The 26520-nt window shown below is 39.9% G+C and overlaps 1 protein-coding gene across 3 annotated transcripts in view; it reads left to right on the top strand.

Annotated features, from left to right (window-relative positions):
• Znf280d (zinc finger protein 280D) overlaps window positions 1-6075 on the top strand; it is an 81129-nt gene extending 75054 nt beyond the window's left edge. For all 3 annotated transcript variants that reach the window (XM_041679620.1, XM_041679618.1, XM_041679619.1), the window contains 2 exons: window positions 1196-1251; window positions 4092-6075. In XM_041679620.1, coding sequence (XP_041535554.1) covers window positions 1196-1251; window positions 4092-4692 — 657 coding nt within the window. In that variant the 3' untranslated portion in view covers window positions 4693-6075. The remainder of the gene's footprint in view (window positions 1-1195; window positions 1252-4091) is intronic.
• The last annotated feature ends 20445 nt before the right edge of the window (window positions 6076-26520 follow it).

Here is a 26520-nt window from a genome sequence, read left to right as displayed (position 1 = left end):
CAGTCCCTCATGTTGGCCTTTGCTGCTCCTGGTACTCATAAGTCCTGACTAGGTGGTTCAGAGAGCTGACTGAGGGTCTCTGTGCTCAGCATTGGATGAGGTCCTGTCCAAAGTGACTCTCTTCTTGCACTGCCCTGCTTCAGACATCTCCTGTCACCTCTACCATCTTAAGTCTTTTCCACTACTTAAGCCACTTTCCGTCTTCTAAAAACAGTTCTGAAATACATGTTTGTTTGTTTTTATGAGTGAAGATCTATTATTTCTTGGCTCTATTTGGCAGAATTAGGGGAGAATAAGAACTTAATTGTGTGTGACTAGTTACGCTGCCATTCATGTCACAGTCAGTCTGCAGTGGGTTTAGAGCAAGACCTAGACCTAGACTTTCGTCAGCACCTCACTGTATCGCTTGGATGTTCTGCTTCCTCCAGTTACTTCTCATTTGTACAGATATCCTTTGTGATCTCAACTATGGGCTAAATGAAATTAAAGTTCTTAATACACTCCACACAGCATATGTGCTTGGAAAGTGGTGAATGTTAGGGAATGCCGAGCGGCTTCCAGTATACCGAGGTTTTTTAGTATTCCTTCCTCAGCATTTGAAATAAGCAAAATATTTCTTCAATTTTGACTTGACAGTAAAATTATCAAAATTTTTATAATTCTTAAATATGAAATAAAATGTCATTAAGATTCGGGGGGGCATCATCTTGTTATTTATATTCAGATTTCATCTAGTTTTCTGCCCAAGTAACTATGGTCCACATTTAAAAAACTTGGTGAGGAAAATAGGCAACATCTCACTATAGAGTCTTTAGTGACTTCGACCTCGCTCTGTAGACCAGGCGATCTCTGTCAGCCTGACCTGACAGAGATCCTCCTGCCTCTGCCTCCCCCATGCTGGGATTAAAGATGTGCACCACTACATTTAACTGGGAAGTAAATAGCTCTTAATAAAATTGTATTCTGCTTCTTGACTTTGCTCAAAACTTTTTGGTATACTGAAATTGTTATGAATTTGAAAAAAAATTGCTTATTATCTATTCTAAAAATACTGTAGTGTACGCTTAAGATCAGAAAGTTATTTTCTGTTCCTTTAGTTTTTTAGCTTGTACATATAAGTTCCTCTTATCCAGGATGTTTAGTATTATGATACTACTTAAGTTTAGCCATGAATGTAAAAGTGTTATTGTTTCAGGAAACAGCAAGACATAATACAGCTGAAGGAGAAACAGGAACATCACATTCTGAAGGGTAAGAATAAGGGACAAATGAGTCTCTTGATCAAGTTTGCTGAAATAAATTAATACTTTCACTGACATCTGACAAAGAGTTATTTGAATTTTTGTATATGATACAGCTTTAGTAATGACTTTTTTTTTTTTTTTTTTTTTTTTGGTTTTTCGAGACAGGGTTTCTCTGTGGCTTTGGAGCCTGTCCTGGAACTAGCTCTGTAGACCAGGCTGGTCTCGAACTCACAGAGATCCACCTACCTCTGCCTCCCGAGTGCTGGGATTAAAGGCGTGCGCCACCATCGCCCGGCTAGACTTTTAATTGAAATTTCAAACTTAGCAAGACATTTTAAAATCTTTAAATCTTTAAAATGTCTGTGATATCTTAATTAAATTTCTTAAAGTATTTATTGTAAGTAAAATGTTAACCTTTAGATATATCTGTTAAATGATTGTCTGTTACATGAAAACAGTCATAAGATACTACAGATTATGAGTTAGACAGTTAGATTATATTGTTTTTCATTTCTATCTTTATATTTTATAGTATGCTACTTGTTAATCTGTCGTGAATAATCATTCTCCCTCCCAAAAAAGTAAAATGTTGAGTAAAAGCCTCATGAAGGTATTTGCACTTTCACTAGTAAAATGATCTAATCTCCTTACCCCTTTGTTCTAAAGTTCTGAGCAAACAAGTTAAACAAAATGTCATCTAAGCAGTTAGGGAAATAAATGCATCATGTATACATTACTCATTCTTTCTGTGAATTATAGTCTGTCCCATATAATCTGAACAAAAAATTAATTTTACAGATATGAAAAGAGGAAAAGCGTGGGTTTTATCTATGACTAGTGAATATAAGAAAATGAGCTCAGAGCGGTTAATTGGGTTTTAATTGAGATGGTTGTATGTAAAGGTCAGAATCTTCCTGAAACTAATAGCATATAATTGCATGATATGTGGACAGAAAAAAATCCTTCACCGTAGCAACACAAATGAGACCTTCATGGAGAACAGCAAATGTTTACTAAGCTAGCTTTCATGGTCAACCATTTTCCAAATGAATTTTTTTCATTTAATCAATATTTAGTTGAAAATCTCAGTGGGGTATTGTTTGGAAACTAAGAGAATTGCCCCCCGAGGTCAGTCTAAATGCAGATCGATAGAACAAAGTAAATTGTAAAGAAACTCTCTTTTATGCTCAGTGGTTTCATAATAGATGACACCTGAGATCTTCACTGGGGTAGACACTTAGCACATTGAGAGAGTCTAAATTCCAGATAGTTCAATTACTATAAACAGGAATGTGTGGTGATTCACTTTTATTAAAGTAATCATCTGCAATTGGTTGTTTTTTACTCTTTACTCTTTGAGGGCCTGCCACTCAGCTCTCAAATAAATCACATAGAGTCTTATTTTTACTTTTGAATGCCGGCCTTAACTTGGCTTGTTTCTTGCCAGCTTTTCTTAAATTATTCCATTTACCTTTGCCTCTGGGCTTTCATCTTTTTCTATTTCTGTATACCTTTCTTTTTTTTCTTTTCTTTTTTTTTTTTTTTTTTTTGATTTTTCGAGACAGGGTTTCTCCGTAGCTTTTGGTTCCTGTCCTGGAACTAGCTCTTGTAGACCAGGCTGGCCTCGAACTCCCAGAGATCCGCCTGCCTCTGCCTCCCGAGTGCTGGGATTAAAGGCGTGCGCCACCACCACCCGGCTTTCTGTATACCTTTCTTAACTTCTTGCTGTGTAGGTGGGTAACTGGCCCCTGATGTCCTCTTTTCCTTCTCTTTCTTTTTCTTCTTGGTCTTTTTCCCCAGATTTTTCCTCCTCTTTTATTCTCTCTGCCTGCCAGCCCCACCTACCCTTTCTCCTGACTCGCTGTTGGCTGTTCAGCTCTTTATTAGACCATTCAGGTGTTTTAGGCAGGCACAGTAACACCACTTCACAGAGTTAAACAAATCCAACATAAAAGAATACAACACATCTTTGCATCTTTAAACAAATGTTCCAAAGCATAAACAAATACATCTTCAAATAATATTCCATAACAATCGTCCTTGTCACAAAGCTGTAACTACCATTTTATGGTTCATTGAATTATTCCAGTTTACACACTAAGCTCAGAGAAAACATACCTAAATATGTGTGTAGATAGACATGTATTCATGCATGTATGTATTCTTTGCATGTTTTCAAGTATATGAGGTTATTGAAAATCAGGAAAATGTTTGTGAGTCATTTTGATTTTTATATAGGAAAGACACTTGATTTTATATAGGAAAACAAAGAATATATAAAACAAAAGAAATTAACTTTTGGGGGCTGGAGAGATGGCTCAGTGGTTAAGAGCATTGCCTGCTCTTCCAAAGGTCCTGAATTCAATTCCCAGCAACCACATGGTGGCTCACAACCATCTGTGATGAGGTCTGGTGCCCTCTTCTGGCCTGGAGACATACACGCAAACAGAATATTGTATACATAATAAATAAATAAATATTTAAAAAAAAAAAGAAATTAACTTTTCCATAGATTCATTATGTTAGATACTTTTACTTACTATTATGGACATTTAAATTTGACCTGGACACAGGCAGAGCTTTGACCAGACAGCAACAGTCACAGCTATGACAAAGGCAGCTGGTAGACACTCAGGTTCCAAGTTCCTTTTCATTTGTGCCTTCAGCATTTCTTATAGTTTTGCTAGCAAACTGCTCCCTCCCAAGTTGTGAAAGAATAGCCAGGACTATCTGTTTGGGCAGGCAAGTCTCTTTTAAGTTGTTTTACTTCTTAGAGTTTGCTTAGGTTTTGATAGCTTTGAGTTTTATTGTTTTATTGAATGGATAATAAACAGCTTTGTTTTTCAGTAAGCAGGATAAAGCTCCTTCATCAGAAGAAGACGTTGGGCGTGATGCAAGTGTATGTGAAGCTGCAGCAGTAGTAGACTGTACAGGAAACGAAACAGTTTCAGATACAGAACAGGAAAGCAGTTCAAAGAATATCTTCAGTCACGATTCAGATGCTGGAACAGATAATATGGAAAAGGAAGAACAGACACAGCACACCTGTGAGGAAATGGAGCCGAAGGCACACCAGAGTTCAGAAAACACAGATTCATGTAATCAGAGTGAGGAGCATGACTCCCCTGCAGCTGAGTTTTCTTCAGAGTCTGCACAGGATTTGCAGTTAGTGTCAGGGGGTGTTGGCATTGATCAGTTTCTACGGCAAAGAGACGAACCTGAAACTGTGAGTTCTGATGCTAGTGAGCAAGGCAGTGTTCGTTTGGAACCTTTAACTCCATCGGAGGTACTTGAGTATGAAGCCACGGAGATTCTTCATAAGGGGGATGGTTCTTCAGCCAGTATCAATGACACGATGTCTGATCAAACGGGTGACAGTCCTGGAGGAAGTAGAGCAGAGACAGCAGTAGACCTGGAAGATGGAAAGAAAGAAGCTGAAGCAATATAGTCATTCCAAGTTTAGTTCCCAGCAGAAAGCACTTAGAGCAGTGCTGTCCGGTGAGCACGGTAGTGCCGTGGCAGAGGTCAGCAGTGAGAGATCTGAGGGAGGTCCTTCATACACTTCACCTGTATGTTCTATCTTGTTAAGTCAGTTTGCCAGTAATAGCATGGTTAGTATGAATTTCCAACTTTTTAAAAACCTGAGCAGAACTTTAGTGAAAACTAAGTTTGCCATCCAAAGGTCTCTTAGCACTTTTTAAGAAATCTTGTTCACCAATATGAAATTATTATAAGAATATTAGTTATGTTAATCAGACTTTTCAAACTTTCATTAGTCCTGAACTTAAAATTCTTATCACCTGTATATTCCTTTTAATAAACTTAAAGGAAGAGATTTGAAACCATACATTTTTTGGAAATACTTTTAAACCACCTATCAATTGTTACTGTTAATGAAGGCTTTATTTTTTAATGTGATCCTGGTAATGAAGCATGCCTAGAGTGCTAAACTGACCTGTTGAGAATTTGGATGAATATAAACTTAAGTTTGGATTTAATATAACATTCCAGTCTGTCAGAAGCATGCAAACAGAATTTTAGGAACTGTGCACCTCCATACAAGTATTAGCCTGCCAGGCTGTCAGCTTACCTTTATAAAACTTTCAGTGAAAGTGAACTTATAAAAATAAAGTTTATATTTGTGCTTTTAGTCAGTGTATAAGCTCTGCAGAACCCTACCTTGCCCCCTGGGCTAGTTGTATAAAGTAGAAATTTGTTATTGAAACTCTTGTAGCTATTATGCTTTTAATATCGTTTCAATGATTTTTGGCAGTAGACCCATAAAATGGCCTGGAAGCCAAACCAAAGTATGGTGTATGGTGTAGGAGAAAGCATTGAACTGAAAACATGCCTTGGCATGCACTCCTTAATTTTAAAAGTAGAAATTCAAATGCGATCCTAAAGCAGATTTAAAAAAAAAAATTGGATGCGGAAATTAGCCTGATTTTTCCCTAAGTCAGCTACTAAATTGATTTTTAAGATATAGAAATGAATACAGCAAACAATAATTTGCTTTGACGTACTAATAAATTTTTATTTTAAATGCTGCATTTTTACTTCTTAAAATGTGCTTTGAATTCTTAAACTGTTTCACTGAATGTTTAATGTTTTCAACGCCTGTTAGAATTCTGTTGTATATAGTAGTTTTTTGAATAAGTATTTACAATAAAAACCTGTCTTTGGATAATTTTATTTTCAGATCCCTGCTTGGTCAGCCTGTGTTTGGTGCTGTTACGCGCGTCACATGCGGTAGTCCTTTGTACAGCAGGCTCCACTCCATGTGCTGTCCTGACACACAGTGAGAACTGAAAACACAAGGGATGCACTGCTAATTGTTATAGAGTCATTCCTTCACATCATGAGAAACTGTAGTATTATACACTGTCGTCTCATCAACTTAAAAGAAGTTAAATAGAAAAAAACATATAATAGAATTGTTTTCTTGAATATTTGAAGAGAATATTTTCATCTTTCCTGCTTCTCATACAAGTTGAACAAATCTTTTGAGAATTGCTTTGAAATAATATAAACCTATAGAAAAGCCAGGACATAGAAGGAAGTTTTTGTCTATATGGACCACTTTCTCAGTAGCACTAAGTATCTTGTCAAACCTGTTTCCCTATGCTATAAAACTCTGGTGTACAAAACCCTTAGAATCAAAGTAAAGCTCTACCCCACCCTTTAAGCCTTGTAGAGTTTGCACTTCTGTCTCATATACAGAGTGGTAGTATTCAAAGCCACTGGTGAGTGAACTGTTTGTGCTTGCCCTGGATAAGAAGGGACTGGTGCTGAACTCTCCTTTGTGGAGAAAGTAAAACAGCCAGGGAGGGAAGGTAATGACAAAGAGCCTTGTACTTGGTAATAAAGTACTGTTCATCCTTCTATAACCTGCTCCCCCACTTCCCAGTCAGGAGCTAACAATTCAGATACACAAAACAAGCCTTTGAGTAGTGGTGAGCAATCAAGAAACACAGTAAATATTGAGGTCTATGTGGCTTATAGCATGGAAACTGCAGTGGAGAGTATGTAAATACTGAGCCTGTTTGTGAGCCAGTATAACTTTTTTGCAAAGGATATTGGATAGATGTGGGCCATAAGTTCACTTATACCTGCTTTGAGTTTGGGTAAAGGCTAGTGATGCACTCAGGTTCAGTAGATCATTTACCTTGTGGCTACAGTTCAATGACATTGAGAAGCATTATATTGCTTTGTGGGGTTTCTTTTTAATTTATATTAAAACTGAATACCTTGTGTTATTTCTTCCCCTCTGCATCTTTTCAGTGTTTTACAGAAGACCTTGTAAGGTTTTCACCCTAGTGTGTGTGTGTGTGTGTGTGTGTGTGTGTGTGTGTGTGTGTATGATGCAGGATTGGGGGGTGTTCATGTATTGGTGGGAGTGTGGAAGTCAGGAAAATTCAAGTAGATCTCTACCTTTATGTGGGTTTGGGAATAAACTCAAGTCATTAGGCTTGTGCAACAAGCCCCTCTCCTTGCTGAACCATCTCTCCATTTCTTTGTGTTTGTTTTGTATTTTGAGACAGGGTTTCTCTGTAGCTTTGGAGCCTATCCTGGAACTAGCTCTTTTAGACCAGGCCAGTCTCTAACTCACAAAGATCCGCCTGCCTCTGCCTCCCTAGTGTTGGCATTAAAGGCATGCACCACCACCGCCCAGCTATCTCTCCAATTCTTATCCCATGAATACTTAAAGAATTATTCTAAACATTTGTAAAAGAAGCTAATAAAATATGTTATATTGGTTATACACACAAAAGTGAAGAAACCAATGCCTGGGCATTTATTGCATAGGGTCATAATACTAGGACTTGGGCCTAACTTTACCTGGTTCTAAAACTGGTGTTTCCACCACACCTATGATCCCTAGCACTAAATATTCTCTTAATCGGCTTTTATTTTTCTTGCTATTTTCCTTACTGATAACTCTTACTGGCAAGTCATTACAACTTTATTTATTATTCTACAGTAGTTATAAATATGAAATCAAAGATTTAACCAGCCGTGTATGGTAGCAGAGGCTGGTTAAATCTGAGGTAGGAGGATCAAGATCCAAGTTTGGCCAGCCTAACTCTCTAGTGAAACCCTGTCTCACAAAACAAGAGCAGCAAGTCTTAAAATGAAAGAAAGGGTGGTACTTTGTATTATTAACCTCTCCTCAAGGGGAGAGGTTAGCATATAATTTTATATTTAGAAAAGAAGGTATGTAATTTAAAGATACACTTTGAATAGCTTATTGAAATTTTAGCATAATTACACTAGTGTAGCCATCTATTATATAGGTTTTGTGGTTAACATGATTATTTCTGTTCCCATCGATTGTTCCTCTGGGACTCCATGGTAAAGCGTCTGCTGCACAAGGATGAGGACCAGTGGACAGATTTCTCACACCTACATAAATGCAGAGTGGAGTGGTCACAGCCTGGAATTCTAGTTCTTAGAATGGAGTGACAGAGATAGGATCCCCAGAGTGAGCTGACTAGCTGGACTAGCCAAATTGGTTAGTCCAATTGAGCTCAGTTGAAAGGCCCTTTGGCCTTCCACACCTGCACACACCCACAAGCACACATGCTAGTACTCACACTGCATATGCACACACACTTGTTAACTTCAAGACCACTCACTTTTATTAACTATAAATCAGGCATTAAAGGCTTTAAAGAGGGATTACAAACCTCTGACTTTACTAGATTATTACAATGCCAGTGCCTCTTCAGCTAAAAGATGAAATGCCCATTTCTAAAGTTCAGAAAAAGAAGCAGTTGTTGTTGGTGGTGTGTGTGTGTGTGCGTGCGTGCCCCCTGAGCCTATAAGAGGAGCATCGAATCCATAAATCTAGAATTGACAGGTGGTAAGTTGCATAAAGTGGGTGCTAGGTATCAAAATGGGTTCTCTGAAATAGTTGGACATGTAGCACCCGTTTACTGTTGTGAAGGGAAAGGCTTCTTTTGTAAATTTTTTTGACCTATGAGTTATGCAAGGCCTGTCTATCTGTCTGTCTATCTATCTATCTATCTATCTACATATATTGCAGAAACATTAGTTTCTCGCCTCACCAACTCCCTTGAATTGATGTGTGGGCACTTGAATTTGACAGTTAAGTAGGTGTGCTCCTTCATCACTCTGAGATAATGAACCAGGAACAATGAAGCAATCATCTTTTAACAGTGATGCATCATTATTCTTTTGGGGTACACTCCGCAAGCTCAACTCTTGTCTTTCATCAACAATGAGTGGCACTGAAAATTTAAGGTGAAGACTGAAGAAATGGCTTGCTAGTGGTCCAGCACATAAGCTGCTCTCCAGAGGACCTGAGTTCTGTTTCCGTCACATGTGGAGCTGTTTACCTTCAGCTCCAGGGGATCCTATGTCTCCATTCTCCAAGAGCACTTATACCTCTTGCACATACACACAGAGTGTCTTACTTTTTTGTTGTTGTTGTTTGGTCTTTGAGCTGGAGTTTCTGTGTGTAGCCCTGGCCTTAAAATTTTTAAGGTGAGACCATACAACAGGAAATTAAGCTTTTTAAGGTGAGCAGTGGAAACATGGAAATTGCACATACTGTGTTTCCTGGGTTGTGCAACCCTGTCATCTAGTTCCCAACCTTTCTAGCCAAAGTGAAACTGTCTTACCAAATAAGTAACTTCTCCCCATTGCCCACTTTCCACAATCTTGAAACCACCAGTATCCATGCTATAGAGTTGTTTTCTTTTCTGGATATTTGGTGTCTTAGAACCATACAGCAGGTGACATTTTGGAGTCACTGGGCTACATCTTCAGCCTACAAACAAATAACTGGAAAGGTATCTTATGTTCATCAGTAGTTAGTTAATGCTATGAAAACCTTCATAATCCCCAAATAGATTTAATGAAATCCCTAGCCAAACCCCAGTGACATTTAAAAATCTATAGTACCACAAATACCACTGAGTAGTCAAGGCAGTTTTGGGCAAGAAAAAAGCTAGAAGCATTGTACTCCCTAATTTCACAAAATATTACAGAGCTACAGTAACCAAAATAATATACTGTGTAAACTCAAAGTAATGGAGAACTCAAAAATAAACGTGCCTATATATAGTTAACTGATCTTCTCTCGAGAATATACAAGGGGGAAAGACTGTCTTCAGTAAACCATGCTTGGAAGATGGAAATCCACGTGCAAAGTCATGACACAGGACCTGACCTCACTGAATGCAAGTTCCCACCCTCTCTGAAGAACTGTAGGCAGTTGACGGCTTCTGTGTGAGAATTTCAGTTTTCTTTAAGGGTACAGGCCCTAGCAAGTCAAACACACTCCAGTGGATGCCCCCACAACCAGAAGTATGTGAACAACTTAAATTGGGCTTAATAGGTTTTACATTTCAAAAAGGCAAAGTTGTGGGTAGGGCAGTGGGTGGATGAGGGGGAAGTGGGGTAGCAACTGCCAAAATACACTATAAGAATTTTCAGGAAAAAAAAAAAGAATTTTCAGAGAATTAATAAAATATTCAAAAACATAGGATATAAGATCTGAAACTATTGAAGTAGACTATGTAAGGCAAAAAATTTCTTGACATTGTTTTTGACAGAATTTCTTGGGTACGGTACCAAAAGCACAGTTAACAAAATAAAAATTAAGTGTAATCACATCAGACTAGAACCTAAACAGTACAGGAGACAGCAAAATGAAAGACTCTAATAGAAAGCTGATGCAACTCAACAGTGAAGTACCAATACTATTTACTGAAGATGGAAATTATTTTTGTTTTATTAATATGTATGGGTATTTTGTCTGCATGTGTGTGTGTACCACATGCATGCAGGGCTCACTGAGGTCAGAGAGGACACCAGATCCCCTGAAACTGGAGTTAGAGACAGCTGTAAGCGTCCATGTGGGTGCTGGGAATCAAACCTGGGTTCTCTGGAAGAGCAGCAAGTGCCCTGAAGTCAGCCCTGTGACCAGACATTACACAGAGTAGCTGAGTAGAAAGTGTGTGAACAAAGACATCTGACTCATCAGCAGAGGAATGGAAAGATACTCTAAATATCACTGGCTGTGATGCTTAGTTTGTCAACGAGATAATCTAGAAGCCTTTGGGAAGGGAGTCATAAGAGATGGTCTAGATTTTGACTGTGGGCATGTCTGTTGGGGATGGTCTTGATTAGTGGGAAGACTTGCTCACTGTGGGTGACACTGTTCCCTAGACAAGGGATCTTGCATTATATTTTTGGAGAAAGCCAGCTGAACACAAGTACTTCCTGCTATTGACTAGGGATGATAATCTGACTAACTGCTTCAAGTTCCTGCCATCTTGACTAACCTAAAGTGATTTACTGTAACCTTGAACTGTGAGCCACAAAAGCCATTTCTCCCCCCAGTTGCTCTTGTCAGAGTGTGCTATCAATGCAACAGGAAATACAACTAAGATATCATCAGGGAAATGCAAGTCAAAGCCACTTGAGGTAACTCCGTATGTATGTTGGGGGAGGGGTAAATACAAAGGTGTAGGGAAAAGAAAAAAGGGTTCCTTGTACACTGTTGGATGTGAATTCTACAGCCTTTATGGAAAACAGTATGGAGTTTCTTCAAAACATCAAAAACATAACTACCACGTGACCCAACACTCATTTCTGAGCATATACACAAAGCACTCAAAGCCATGGTCTTAGAGCTAATTTCACCCCCATGTTCATTACAACACTGTTCACGGTGGTGAAAACATGGAGGCGATCTAAATGCCCATTGACAGATGAATGGATACGAAATGTGGATATACATACATTGGTATAGTATTGAGCCTTTAAAAGAAAGAACTCTTGGGCTAGGGAAATGTCAGCAGGTAAAGGCATTTGCTTTGAAGCCTGATGACCCAAGTTCCTGTCTAGAACCCATGTAATGGTGGAAAGAGCTGACTTTACAGAAGCTTTCTTCTGAAACCATATCCTCACTATGGCATGTGTGCGCATACTCATTTTCAAAATTAAATGACTGAGCCAGGTGGCACACACCTTTAATCCCAACACTCAGGAGGCAGAGGCAGGCAGATCTCTGAGTTTAAGGGCAGCCGGGTCTACAGAACAAGTTCCAGATAAGGGTTAAACAGAGAAACCTTGTCTCAAACAAAACAAAATTTAAGAACTCTCTCAGGCTGGGGAAGTAACTTAGTGGTAAAGCACCTGCATAGAGTGTGCTCTGGTTTCAATCCATTATACTTCAAAGGAGGAGTGATCTTGTTATTTATGAAAACATCAGTGACATGTTAAGTGTCACAGAAGACAAATACAACAATTTCAGTTATACAGATGGAGTTCTGTATCAAAGTCATTGCCTAAAATCAAACATCCGAGCTGATAGAGCACTTTAGATGGGCAGTCTCACTCCTGATCTCACAGGATAAAATACAAATATACTGCATGGTTTTCTAAGCACCCTCAAAGGATAAAAGGCCTCCTGGCCCCATCAACTGCAATATATGTTTGTTTAATGTATAGGTGAGCAAAGTGCATGTAAGGTATATATAAAACATCAGTGACGCCGGGCGGTGGTGGCGCACGCCTTTAATCCCAGCACTCGGGAAGCAGAGGCAGGCGGATCTCTGGGAGTTCGAGGCCAGCCTGGTCTACAGAGCTAGTTCCAGGATAGGCACCAAAGCAACAGAGAAATCCTGTCTCAAAAAACCAAAAAAAAAAAAAAAAAATCAGTGAATTTCATATATAGACTTTAGTCTCATCTTCTAGATAGTTCATGTGTATGCAAGTATTTTGAAAACTTCCTGTGTCCCATGCATTTAAGATAATGGAACACACCTTTCATAAGAAATCTAAAATAAGAGAATTTGTAGAAAAAGAAAAGAGGTCTCCCAGGTGGATAGAAAGATGTCATAATGTGTTGATACTGCCCAAAGTGTATAAAGTTCCAGAAATGCTAGAATTTAGATGAGTAATACAGTAAACACCTGTACAGAATAGCACCTATAACTAGCAATGCCAAGTTGTAAACTCAAATGTTTTTCTAGAATGTATGCTTATCACATACAAACCAATCACAATAAGAGAGTAGCACTGAGTGTGACAGTGGTTTCATGAGTAAACACCCTCAACCTCACTAAAGGTAAACATTTTTATATCTTGGTATGTGTTAATTTTACATCAACAGTGATTTTTTTTAGATCTGTTTTATTTTTAATTATGTGTGCGTGCATTGTGTGTGCACATGCATGTGTGCACTTGAGTGCAATGCCTGCAGAGGGCAGCAGAGAGTGTTAGATCCTGGAGCTGGGGTTGCACACAGTGAGCACATGTGTTCTGAGAACCAAACTCTAGACCTCTACAAGGACAGCAGTGAACATTCTTAGTCATTGTTCCCTCTCCGGCACCTACAATGGGACTTTTTAAGAGAAAATTGAATGGAAGAAGGAAATTCTGACATATGTTGCAGCATGGATGAGTCTTGAAGATATTGTGCCCAGGAAAATAAGTAGGTGTGGTTGAATGAAAATGCTCCCATACAGCCAGGTGTGGTGGTGCATGCCCTTAACCCTAGCACTTGGGAGGCAGAGGCATGTGTATCTCTCTGAGTATGAGGCCAGCCTGGTTGACACAGTCAGTTCCAGGCCAGGCAAGTCTGTTTGTTACACAAAGAAACCCTGTTTTGGGAGAAAAAAAAGGAAGGAAGGAAAAAAATGGTTCCCATAGGCTCATATATTTAAATGTTTGGTTCCCAGTTAGTGGGACTGTTTAGGAAGGATTAGGAGATATGATCCTGGTGTGTGTCACTGGGGGCAGGCTTTCAGGTTTCAAAATCCCACACTAGGCCCAGAGAGAGGCCCAGGCGCTCTCTCTCTCTCTCTCTCTCTCTCTCTCTCTCTCTCTCTCTCTCCCTGTGAATCAGGGTGTAAGCTCTCAGCTGCTGCTCCAGTATCATACCATGCCTGCCTGCCACCATGCTCCCCACCATGATGATTATGGACTATCTCTGAAACCGTAAGTAAGCCTGCAATTGAATGATTTCTATTATAAGTAGCATTGGTCATGGTGTCTCTTCACAGCAAAACGATAGTAATTAAGACACTCAGTCATAAAGATACAAATATTCTATGAGTCTGTTTGTATGAGGTACATAGCACTAAAATTCATAGAGGGCATGAATAAAATGGTGGTGTCAAGGCACTTAGGAAAAAGAATAATAAGGAACATTAATATGTGTAATTAATATGTGGGTGTGTGGGTGGGTGTGTTCACTTACCCGTGCAAGTGGGGAAGCCAGAGGTTGACATCACAATGCTTTTCCTTAACCACCTTCCCATCATCTGTTTTGAGACGGTGTCACTTATTGAAATTACAGATTGGAATTCAGCTCGACTGCCTCGTCGATGAGCCTCTGTTTTCTGCCTGTCTCCACAGTCCCACCCTGAGGTTACAACCTGAGGTTACAGGCAAGCACCACTGTGCCTGACACTTTCTGTCTGTTCTGGGGATCTGAACTCAGTTCCTCATGTTTGCACAGAAGATGCTTGCTAGAACATTAAACCATCTCCCAGCCTCTAAAATTATTATTTAAAAGGTATAAAGATTTAGTTTTACAAGATAAAAGGAATTCTATAGATAAATCTTGTGAAAATTTAACAACAATAAGTGTTGTGAACTTTATACCTCAAAACAGTTAAGACTGTGAATTTATGTTATATTAAATATATATTTAACCACAATTTGAAATTTGAAAATGATCAAAGATATATGGCTTACTTCTGAACTTACAACCTATTCCCTTGGTCTATATGTTTCTCCCTATACTAGTATCACAATTCAGATTTTTTTCATTGCTTGGGATTGAACCCATGGTCTGGCCTGGTGCATGTTAGACAAGCAATCCACCGTCAAACTGCACCTGCTGCCATGATGGTACCTGAATATAGTGCTTTCTGTCATCTGTCGCTCTTCTCTCTTTTTTTTCCATCTTACCCCAACCCCAACCACCCATTCGTATGTATATACACTGAGAAACTAGAACTAGTTGGCAGACAAATGTAAGATCTGTGATCTACAAGTCGGGGAACCCCAGGAGGCAACGATACAGAATACATCTGAAGGGTGAGAACCAGGTAGCTAAGGGAGAAAACTCCAGTCTGATCTGAGACGAGGACAATAGGGGAGAGCATTTTTTTACTCACTTTCTTTTGTTCATGCCTTCACTGGCTCGGATGAGGCCTGCCCACCTTCGGGAGAATAGCCTGCTCCCTTCATCCTAATCTGATCCTATCCAGGCCCTCTCTCATAGACACACTCAGAAATAATGTGTAACCAAGACTATTGGTACCTAATGGGCAGTAAAACTGACATCTAAAATTAACTAGTTCTCTTTCCTAGTTCTTGCCCTCAGCCATGCTGAGAACCACCATTACGGCTTTGATAAGGACGTGGCTCTGAACTGTCTTCAAGGAGCCAATACTTATCTAAATGTTTAGATGCATGTTTTTAAAATGTCTATATATGTGCACATGGGGTGTGTGCATCCAGTACAGGTGCCCGGCAGAGTCCAGAAGAGGGGTTCAGGTTCTCCAGAGCCGGAGTTACCGGAGGGTTGTAAGTTAGCTGCCTGCAGCAAGTGCTGGGAACGGAACTCACAAGGAGAGCAGTGTGCACTTTTAACTGGGTGGTTTTTAAAGTAGAAATTAAAGAATGAATGAACAGATCATTTGGGATGAGGAAATCAGAGGAAGTGAACTAGTGAAGCTTCATTCTTCTTGAATCTAGTGGCATATCCTTATGAAAGGTGAGATTCTAAAAACATAAACAAAAGAGCCACTTCGGAATCCTAATGCAGGTTTGGTGTAGGAAACGAGAAAGATGACTTTAATTTTCCAGCACAATTTGAAAACTTGCCATTCGGTTACTAAATATTTAAAAAAAATTTCAGTATGTTCCTGCTTTCCTGCTTATAAATCTTTTATGAGTTGGGGGAAAACTCAGTGTAGCATTCATGAATAAGTAAGCACCAAGTCTGGTTTGGTGCGAACTCAAGGATCATCGCCATTTTCTTCGTCATTTGGCGACGAAAATAAACTCAACACATAAATATAGTTATTGAATTTGTGATGTTTTGTCCTACAACCCTAAATTTCAAAATACAGAATTTATATCTGTTTGTCATCTGGGTTAAGGGAAGAACTGAAGTCAAGCTGTGGAGCCAGTCCTGGTTCCTGCTGGTCAAGGGTAGACCCTCTTCACCACCCTAACTGAGAAGATGTACAAGACAAAATGGGAACTGTTGGCAGTATATTCTCAGCTCAATCAAGACGGGTGTCATCCACTCAGACCTGACCGTTCCAGGAAGGACAGAAGCATCAGAACACACCAACCAGGAACAGTTTGAAGTGTTTTCTCACTCCCTGTGAATTAACTAATTCTGAGAATAATTAAAACTTTCCAAGGAAATAATTGCATATATCACATATTATATATACATTATATAGATGTATAAACCTCATGGGATTATCACAAATATTACATGGCAGAACCTGTGTATTCCATAATAGGTTTGCATAGCTGAAGATGATCTTGAACTTCTGACTTTCTCACCTCCACTTCCCAAATGCTAGGCTTACAGGTATGAGCTCTTAAATCCAGTTCTATGTGGTGCTGGGACTGGAACCCAGGACTTTGTGCATATTAGGTAAGCGGTCACGTGTAGACACACGTGGAGCCCTCTTTAAGGATGTTGTCGGCTTGGTTTTTTCCATATGGCTGGCAATTTCATGTCATGGTCACTCTTTTCCAAATTCGTCACCTTCTGAACCTATAGCATTGGCAGTACTGAACCTGAGGTTGAACTAAATCTTGGAGATGAAAATAATCCAAACCAAATTTTTATATTGAAAGGAAGTGAAGCTGAGGAGGGCTGGAGTCTGTAAATTCAGAAGGACTTTAGATTCATGCTGTCCAAATTCTTAAAACTGGGTGGTTGGTGTCTCTTAGGAGTAATGGAGAAATTAGAATTGTCTGCTTCCTTAGCCTGGCCAGGGTTGACCCAGGAATACAAGTCCCTTGTGGAGGAACTGTTTTAAAGCCTTCGACAGGAAAGTCCTCTCCCAGCTGCACACAGTTGCTCTTGTAGCACTGGACCTAGAACAGAGGGTTTCTGTCTGTCCCCTTCTGTATCCCCAGCATCGTTTCCAGATCTATAGGCAATGAAAGCTCTGAAATTCTCATTGTGATCATATTACTGAAGCCCTTAACAATGAAACCACTCCAGAGGGACCCAGGCATCTAAAAACAAAACAAAACAAAAAAATGCTCTTCTGTCTGGAGCTTTGGTGGCTGCTGGGGACAGTACTTGACAGCTAAATTATAGACAATTTGAATTTTTTTTTCCAAAATAAGCAAGGCAGGAGGGTTGGGGTGAGATATTCTTGATACATAAAAAAATTTGAAATTCTTAAAGACCATATGTCCAATTACCTAATTCCAATATATCCTAAGTGACCCTCCTGGCTTTACTAAACCATTGGCCGAAACAGCTTCTTTAATAACCAATGGTAATAAAACACAATCATAGCATATAGAGAGGAATCCCACATCATCTTCCCTTTTCTTTCTAAATAAAAAGGAAGGTTTTAACACAGTAAAATTACATATAACAAAACAGGTATCAAGCACAAATTACAGTTACAATATTTATATCTACTTTATCTTTTTTTGGTTTTTTTTTTTTTTAGTTGTTGAAAAAAAATTCCGCCTCCTCCCTGTTTCCCATTTCCCTCCCCCTCCTCCCACACATCGCCCCCTCTCCCCACTCCCCTCCTCCTCTCCCCCTCCCCCCACTCCATTCCCCCTCCCTCTCGAGAATGAAGATTAGTCCAGATTCCCTGCCCTGCGGGAAGTCCAAGGTCCTCCCACTTCTATCCAGGTCCAGGAAGGTGAGCATCCAAACAGTAGGCTCCCACAAAGCCAGTTCATGTATTAGGATCGAAACCTAGTGCCATTGTCCTCGGCTTCTCATCAGCCTTCATTGTCTGCCATGTTCAGAAAGTCTGGTTTCATCCCATGCTTATTCAGTCCCAGTCCCGCTGGCCTTGGTGAGCTCCCAATAGATCAGTTTCACTGTCTCAGTGTGTGGGTGCACCCCTAGTGGTCCTGACTTCCTTGCTCATGTTCTCCCTCCTTCTGCTCCTCATTTGGATCTTAAGAGCTCAGTCCAGTGCTCCAATTTGGGTCTCTGTCTCTATCTCGATCCATCGCCAGATGAAGGTTCTAAGGTGATATGCAAGATATTCATCAGTATGGCTATAGGATAGGGTCATTTCAGGTTCCCTCTCCTCAGTTGCCCAAGGTACTAGCTGGGGACATCTCCCTGGACACCTGCGAGCCCCTCTAGAGTCAAGTCTCTTGCCAACCCTAAGATGGCTCCCTTAATTAGGATATATATTTCTCTGCTCCCGTATCCACCCTTCCTTTATCCCAACCATCCCATTCCCCCAAGCTCCCCCCATCATCCCCTTCTCATGTTTCTCACCCCATTCAAATGGATGGAAATAGAAAACACTATCCTGAGTGAGGTATCCCAGACCCAAAAAGATGAACATGGGATGTACTCACTCATAATTGGTTTCTAGACATAAATAAAGGACATTGAGCATATAATTTGTGATCCTAGAGAAGCTAAATAAAAAGGTGAACCCAAAGAAAAACATATAGTCATCCGCCTGGATATGGGAAGTAGACAAGATTGCCGGGCAAAAACTGGGTACTTGGGGGTGAGGTGGCATGGGGCTAAGGGGAAATGGGGTGAAAAATCTACTTTATCTTTTATTATAACTAAGGAAAACTATAATTAGAACTATCTATTCTTTAACTCCATCAAAGACTCCAGAAGTTGCATTGTAAGCAACTTCTAAAACTTTAGAATTGACAAAGACATCTCACTGCCTGGACAGTCACCCAAAGTTCCTCTGTAACATTGGGGCATCCATCTTCAGCCTACTGGCCCATAGTATCCAGCAGACTTTTCCATGAAGCAGGAAATTTGAAAGACTGTTTTGCCTCTTTTGGCAGTTTGTCAGTCACTTTCTTCTGTATCCTGCAGAATCTCTAGCAGACCCTTTGATGAAGCAGGAACTCTGAAAGATAGTCTCACCTTTAGGAAAATTCAGCAGTCATTTTTCTGTGGGTCCTTCAAGTCTAGTTCATACAGCGTACCATTAAGCAGTCCAGGCAAGAGCAGTCTCTTGACCAAATGGCTAACAAACTCCATAAGGAGCCTCTTTGATGCCCATTATCCTCTTGAAGTAGATTGGTGCTGCCAGGAACAGATGAGTCTCATTGTCATGAAAAGTCCTAAGTTCTTAAAACATTTTAAATGCCATATTCTTTTAGTCTTTGAAAGGTTTGAAGAATGCCTATCTAACTGAAATATATCTCTGTACATCTAGAAAACCTAACTAACATGACTATAGTTTGACTATTATAGATGACTACCTATTAATCTGTTATTTCTTAATTATACACTACATTTTTAAATGAGCTGCACAAACACAATACCTTAATCAAGAGCAGAAATGTACATATAACAAAATTGACTTTAAATTTGTATCAATAAACCAAGATCCATATCAATGCAAAGTATTCATCTCTATAGCACATCCCCCTTTAAGTATAAACAAACATTTGTAAACATCACTTAGGGAATTTGGGCATTGTTCTCTAGACTACTTCCTGCTGATTGGGGACACTGTTAATCAGATTTTTCAAAAAGGGGAATTGCTGCAGGACAATGATCTTGTATTGTTTCAATAAAATGCAGATTGGCCAGTACCAGGCAGGAAGTATGGGTGGGTCAACCAGGCAGGAAGTAGAGGCAGGGTGATGAGAACAGGAGAATTCTGGGAAGAGGAAAGTTTCAGTCAGCTGTCATCACTCAGACACAGAGAAAGCAAAATTAGAATGCCTCACTGATAAAAGGTACCCTGCCACAAGGCTAACACAGACAAGAATTATGGGCTACTGTAAGATATAAAAAGTTAATAAGAAGCCTGAGCTAATAGGCTAGCCACTTTATAATTAATGTAGACCTCTGTATGTTTCTTTGGGACTGAATGACTGTGGGACTGGGTAGCACAGAAATCTCTGTCAACAGGGTATCCTGTGTGATAGGTCCATCTCACCTAGCAGTCTTGAAGCTGTCATGGATTTTGGTCCATCTGGGCTATCTTTGTTTGATCAAACCATATCCACTGTCCCAGCTTCAAGGGCAAAGCAGGTCTATGTTGCCATTAAACAACTTGTAGAAGTCTGCTCACAAACCCCAATGCTCCATAGCTGAACCTCCCAAAAGATCCAGAGCTTTTCATGTCAGCAAGAACCAGGAAGCCCTCCCCTAAAAAAGCCATGCAGCCTTTGCTTCCAATACTGAGTCAGGAAGACCTCTCTTAAAGGAATCATGGCACCCTTGCTCACCGTAAGCAAACAAAAACCGTCTGAAAAAAAATGTGACTACCAAGAAGCTGCACTAAACTCTGTTCTTTGTGTCTAGAATTTCTTCCCCAGCTCTCTCAAGTTTTATGTGGATGCAGTTGCCCCATGTTGGCACACCATTTTGTAGTAAGAGACTGCTTGTTCATTTCCCAGCTGCCCAGATGTGAATAATCACACAGAAACTATATTAATTACAACACTGTTTGGCCAATAGCTTAGGCATATTTCTAGCTAACTCTTACATCTTAAATTAACTCGCTTCTATTAATCTATGTATCATCACTATGCTGTGGTCTACCGGTAAGGTTAAGGCTAGCATCTGGCATCTCTCACCTTCAGCAGCACATAGTGTCTCTTTCACTCTGCCTACTTTCTCTCAATATCTCTGTTCAGATTTCCTGCCTGGCTTTACTCTACTAAGCCATTGGCCAAAACAGCTTCTTTAATAACCAATGGTAATAAAACATATTCATAGCATACAGAGGGGAATCCCACATTAAACTATCACCTTCCCCAGCCCCAAACCCTGCTATCTTTACAATTCTATGAGTGACTTCACCAAATTTCTCATGTATTTGTCTTTCAGACTGGCTTGTTTCATTTCCTATCCTAATTACTTTTCTGTTGATGTGTAGAAACATCATGACCAAGGTTATGCATAAAAGAAAGCATTTATTTGGGGACTTGCTTAACAGTTTTAGAGGTTGAGTCCATGACCATCATGGAGACAGGGAATATGGCAGCAGAGAGGCAGGTATGGCACTGGACAGTAGCTGAGAGTTTATGTCTTATCCACAAGTTGGAAGAAGAGAGAGAAAGAGGAGTTATGGAGGACAGGGAGAGAATAACCTAGTGTGGGTTTTTGAAACCTCAAAGCCCACCCCCTGTGACACCCCTCATCCAACAAAGACACACCTCCTAATCCTTCTCAAACAGTTCCACCAACTGGGGACCAAGCATTCAAATATGTGAGCCGAAGTGGGATGGGGGACCATGCTCATTCAAACCACTACAGATGCCTTCAAACCACTACAGATGCCATGTGGGATGGGGGACCATGCTCATTCAAACCACTACAGATGCCTTTAGGCATGCTACATTTTGTTTATTTTATTCACTCATGTGGATATTTGAGTGGCTTCCACTTTTTGGTTGTTAATGATTGTAGTGATATTTCATTTGTATTTTAATAAATAAAGCTTGCTTGAAGGTCAAAGAGTAAAACAGCCCCACTGGTCAGCCTTACAGACCTGGCAGTGGTCACACATGCCTTTAATCACAGTAGCCACACTAGTTTGTCATAGATGCCAGGTGGTGCATGTCTTTAATCCCAGCACTAGAGAGGAATATAAGACAAGAGGAGACAGCACTCAGTCTCAGTCTCATCCTGAGACCCCTGCAGGCATAATCGCCATTCCAGACTGAGGTAGAGGTAAGAGCCAGTTAATGTTTTTCCAGTAGTGGTTACCTTAGTGAATCAGGTGTTACCCTGCACTTACGATTTTCCAGATCATTAATGATGTTGAGCATCCTTTCAGTATCTCCTGACCACTTTTATATTTTTGTTAGAGACATCCCTACTCAAATCTGTTTCAATTCTTATTATTTCTGAATTGTAGGTATTACTACTTTATCACATAACTTACTTAAACTATTTTATCCTATTATATGGGCTGAGCTTTTTGTTTTGTTTCATTTTTTACTTTGCTGATTGTGTTTTTGGATGACTAGAAAATTTAAACTTTGATAGTTCAGTTTGTCTGTCTTTATTTCTGTTGCCTCTGTTTTGTCATTATGTCATTATGGTGAAAGCTGGCATCATAAACTTTTTCTTCTAAGAGCTTTACAGTTTTAGCTCGGGGGTGGAGAGTTGGCTCGGTGGTTAAGAGCACTTGCTGCTCTTGCTCAGGATCTTGATTCAGTGCCCAGCACCACAGGGTGACTCACACATGTCTATAACTCTATTCCCTGAGCATCTGACATTCTTTTGGCTTCCTGGGGCACTTCATACATGGCATACATATGCTGTGGGACAGTGGTCTTATACCCTGTAAAGATTTGTCACTTATATTGCTTTGATAAAATGCTGATTGGCCAGTAGCCAGGCAGGAAATATAGGTGGGACAACCAGAACAGGAGAATTCTGGGAAGATAAAAGGTTCAGTCTGCTGTTGTCACCCAGACACAGAGGATGCAAGATTGCATATCTCACTGATAAAAGGTTCCAAACCACATAGCTAATACAGACAAAAATAATGGGTTAATGTTCGATAGAAGCATTAGCTTATAAGAAGCCTGAGCTAATAGGCCAAGCAGTTTATAATTAATGTAGGCCTCTGTGTGTTTCTTTGGGACTGAACAACTGTGGAACCAGGTGGGACAGAAACCTCTGTCAACACATGTACATACAGGCAAACACTCATACACATACAATAAAATAAACAATTTTTAAAAAATTATGATTTTCTGCTTAACTTCCTTTTTCTGACATGGATTTTTATTGTTAAAGAAATCAGATTGGTCAGAGGAGTTGTACTGAGTTTCTCAACTGTGAAATGATTCCATCCCCAGTAGTGTTAATGAAGACATTACTCTGTTTCTTATTTTTCTTAAAATTTGGCAATGCAGTCTAGACCTTAATCAGATTTGCTTTTAACTTAATAATTTTGTGTGTGTGTGCATGATAAAATATATGCCATACAAACTTTACCACTGTATGCAAAACCTTGTTAAATATAGTGGCAGTTGACTACATTTTCAAGATTATAACCATTGCCCTAACCATTATCTCTAAGAGGAATCCTGTGCTGAGTAAATCCTCCCTCTGTGTCTGTTGATGTCTCCCTGGACAGTGGTCTTCTGTTGTTGTCAGGGAACATACTCTCGGTCACACAATGGATGCCTGAAGCCACAAAGGTTTAGTTCCAGATTCTGCCTTCTCCTCTTTTCCCTCATGAATAGATAGCTATGATGGATTCAATCAATACATTGAGCACAGTAAGATTTTAATAACCAGCAATGAAATGGATTATAACAATATAATAAAAACTTATTCACATGTTAAAAATTGTAGTTTTAGCTGTAAAGGCTTAAGACCCATCAATAGTGACCAACGTCCTTTAACAAGGCTCTAACCCCTCTGGTATTCACAGCCTTCCACAGATTGGCAGCTGGTGACCAGATATGCGAACAGTGAGCATATGGGGCTGTTCATTACACTGCAACGGAGGCTTACATTGTTAAGAGGCTCTAGTGAGGGGCTGGAGAGAGGCTGAGCAGTGAGGAGCACAGTGCCCCTCCAGAGAACCAGGTTCAGTTCCCAGGATCCACATGGCAGCTCACAACCAACCTAACTTCAGTTCTGGGGATCTGACGCCCTCTTCTGACCTCCAAGGTTGAAAATAGTACATGGACATAAATGCAGGCGAGACATTCGTACTCATGGGAACAGAAAACAAAAACAAAAAAAAAGCCCAAATCAACCTAAAATAATTTAAAAAGAAGAAACAAGACTGATTTTTAGTTTTTCTTTTCTTTTTACTTTATTTTTTTTTCATGATAGGATTTCTCTGCATAGCCCTAGCTGTCCTGGAACTCACTCTGTAGACCAGGCTGGCCTTGAACTCAGAGAATACCTGCCTCTGCCTCCAAAGTGCCAGGAGTAAAGATATGTGCCACCACTGCCCAACTGATTATCTATCATGGAACTCAAGAAGTTGAAATCAGTAAAAGAAGAAAAAGTAAATCTCAATGAATTAAAACACCAAAAAAACAAACCAATAGATAAATAAAATCAAATAAAATAGAAAACAGTATGATTGTGGTGGGGAATTTTAAGATATGAGTAATCACAAGAAATGAGGATTTAAAATGATTTTTGAAATACAAAGATTGCTGGTGTGAGAGGTTCTTCTGTTCATGTTTTACTTTCATTGGTTAATGAATAAAGAAATTGATTTGGGCCTGATAGGGCAGAATTTAGGTAGACAGAGAAGACAGAAATGAATGCTGGGAAGAAGGGCAGAGTGAGAGACACCATGGATCTCCTGCCTGAGATGGACGCTGGTTAGAATCTTGCCAGTAGGCCACAGTTACGTGGAAATACACAGATTAGTAGAAATGGGTTAAATTAAGATGTAAGAATTAGCCAATAAGAAACTAGAGCTAATGGGACAAGCAGTGTTTTAATGAATACAGTTTCTATGTGATTATTTCAGGTGTAAGCTAGCTGGGCAGCCAGGACAAACAAAGGGTCCGCTCCCTTTCTCTACAACAGATTGCCAAAAGAATTTCAAAATGTGGTCTAGTTACATATTTTATAAAAAAATAATCCACAGAACACGGGATGACAACACAATAGGACTTCCAGGGGATACTGGGGCTACCTCCGGAGGCACCGTGGTGGTGACGCCATAGGAAACAGTCTACTTTCAGTGATAGAGCTGTGCTGGGGCGTGACTCTCTTGGGAAAGGCCTTGGGTTTCATCCCCAGCATGGCACAATTAAGGTGACGCCTTAATCCCAGCTCTTAGGATGTGCAGGCAGGAGGATCCGTAGTCCAAGATGAGCCACAACTAGTTCAAGACTACAGGAGACCCTGTCTTAAAAACAAAACAAAACAAACAAACAAAAAACCCCACCACCACTACAATTAAACTCAACAACAAATCCCAAGCAGCAGCTCTTCAGGCAAAGAATTCATATATTCTCACCCCATTATTAAGAACAAGATTCTTTCCTCCTGTGTTCTTATTTTAATAAGAACACACTTCACGTTCTCAAGGACAGAGGTAGACGGCTAAGTTTTTGGTATGTAAAGGAACAATTCTGGATAAAGGCACCTTGGGGTTTTCACACACCGGTCTGGAAAAGCTGCCAAGGTCCACTTACTTGAATGCATGTTTCCAGAGTAATTCAATGCACATAAGCTCACTCTAGCCCCGTGCTAATGATGAGAGTGGCAAAGCAGAGAAGTGCCATTTGCCGCACTAAACATAATCGCCTCTCATCCCCTGGAGGGGTCCATTAAAAATGACAAAAAGATTTTGTTATGTTAGAGGTCTCTAGCAAATAATCTATGCCATCAGTTCATTTGCTGATGTCAGGCATTAAGTGCATTCTCACTGCCTGTGTGTGTTTTTACAGTGTTTGCTGTAGAGTTTTTACTTTCATTGCCTGTGAACATGACTAAAATTAGATACGGAGCAGTACATTTCAAAGGCTGCTGTTGTGCTTTGAGTTTATTAAAGTGTTTAGCTAGGCCAAGCGTGGTGGCCCACGCCAGAGGAGGAGGCAGGCTCTATGAGATCGAGTCCAGCCTGGTCTGCATAGCGAGTTCTAGGCTATTCAGGGTTACAGAGTGAGACCCTGTCTCAAAATTTTAAAAAGAAAGGAGGGAAGAAAAAAAGTTAAGCAGAGAAATTCCTCACTGTCTCTAAGATATGAGCAGAGGCATGCTCGTTGATCAACACTTGAATGGGGTGGAAGGAAGTCCTTCAATAAGGTCCCACAAATATGGGGATGTAGTGTGGGATGAGTATGGGTTATAAGGAAAAGATGGGGTCTCTGGTAAGCCAGGCAACCTATGCCAAAGTAAACCATACATGCAGTAAAACATAATGAAGATAACGACTCCATAAGTACATGAAGACCCAGTTCATTCCATGTCATTTTGGAGTAATCTTAATTTTACACAAGAAAGATTAATTCAAGTGTAAGAAAAAGTTTTAAAAGTCCTATAAGAACTTCCCAGTTTTGTTCTGGTTTCTCTTCACCTTGTATAAATCTTTCCTCTCTGACTAAAGATTTCTGTGGCCAGGAGTGACTCTTACTCTCACCCACATGGCTGAAGTCTCTCAAATGCCATTGCCGTATCCTGTAGTTTGCTTCCTTCTGTAGATGGAGATATTTCTTAATGGCATTGTTGCGCAGCCTGTATCTTCGTGTGATGCCTAGAATCCTCCTGAGACCTGAAATAAGTGATTGGTTTAAGATAGCCGTAGGAGTGTTGCAGGTATGTGTCTTTTCACCACTACTCTTTAATATAATCCTGGAATTAATAATAGCAACAGCTCTGAAGGATAAGGAGATAGGCGTCTGCCTAGGTGGCGTGCAAATCAAAAACTAGCATTTCGCTGATAACGCAGCCCTACTTGCTGAAAGTCCAAATGAGCTGCAGGCCATGGTGAACAGAGTGATGGGAGTAAGTGAAAACCTTGCTATGAAAGGAAACATTGAGAAGGCTGAGGTACAACATCAGGATTTTAACATTGTAATAAAGAATCAGAACCTCAAACAAACAATCAACTTTGACTAT

The sequence above is a fragment of the Microtus oregoni genome, unplaced genomic scaffold, assembly GCF_018167655.1.
Source record: "Microtus oregoni isolate MIOR12 unplaced genomic scaffold, Mior012 000032F_ref0000030, whole genome shotgun sequence".
Taxonomy (NCBI): Eukaryota; Metazoa; Chordata; class Mammalia; order Rodentia; family Cricetidae; genus Microtus; species Microtus oregoni.
The sequence above is the reverse complement of the archived record's forward strand: the minus strand, read 5'-3'. Positions and strand labels throughout refer to the sequence as shown.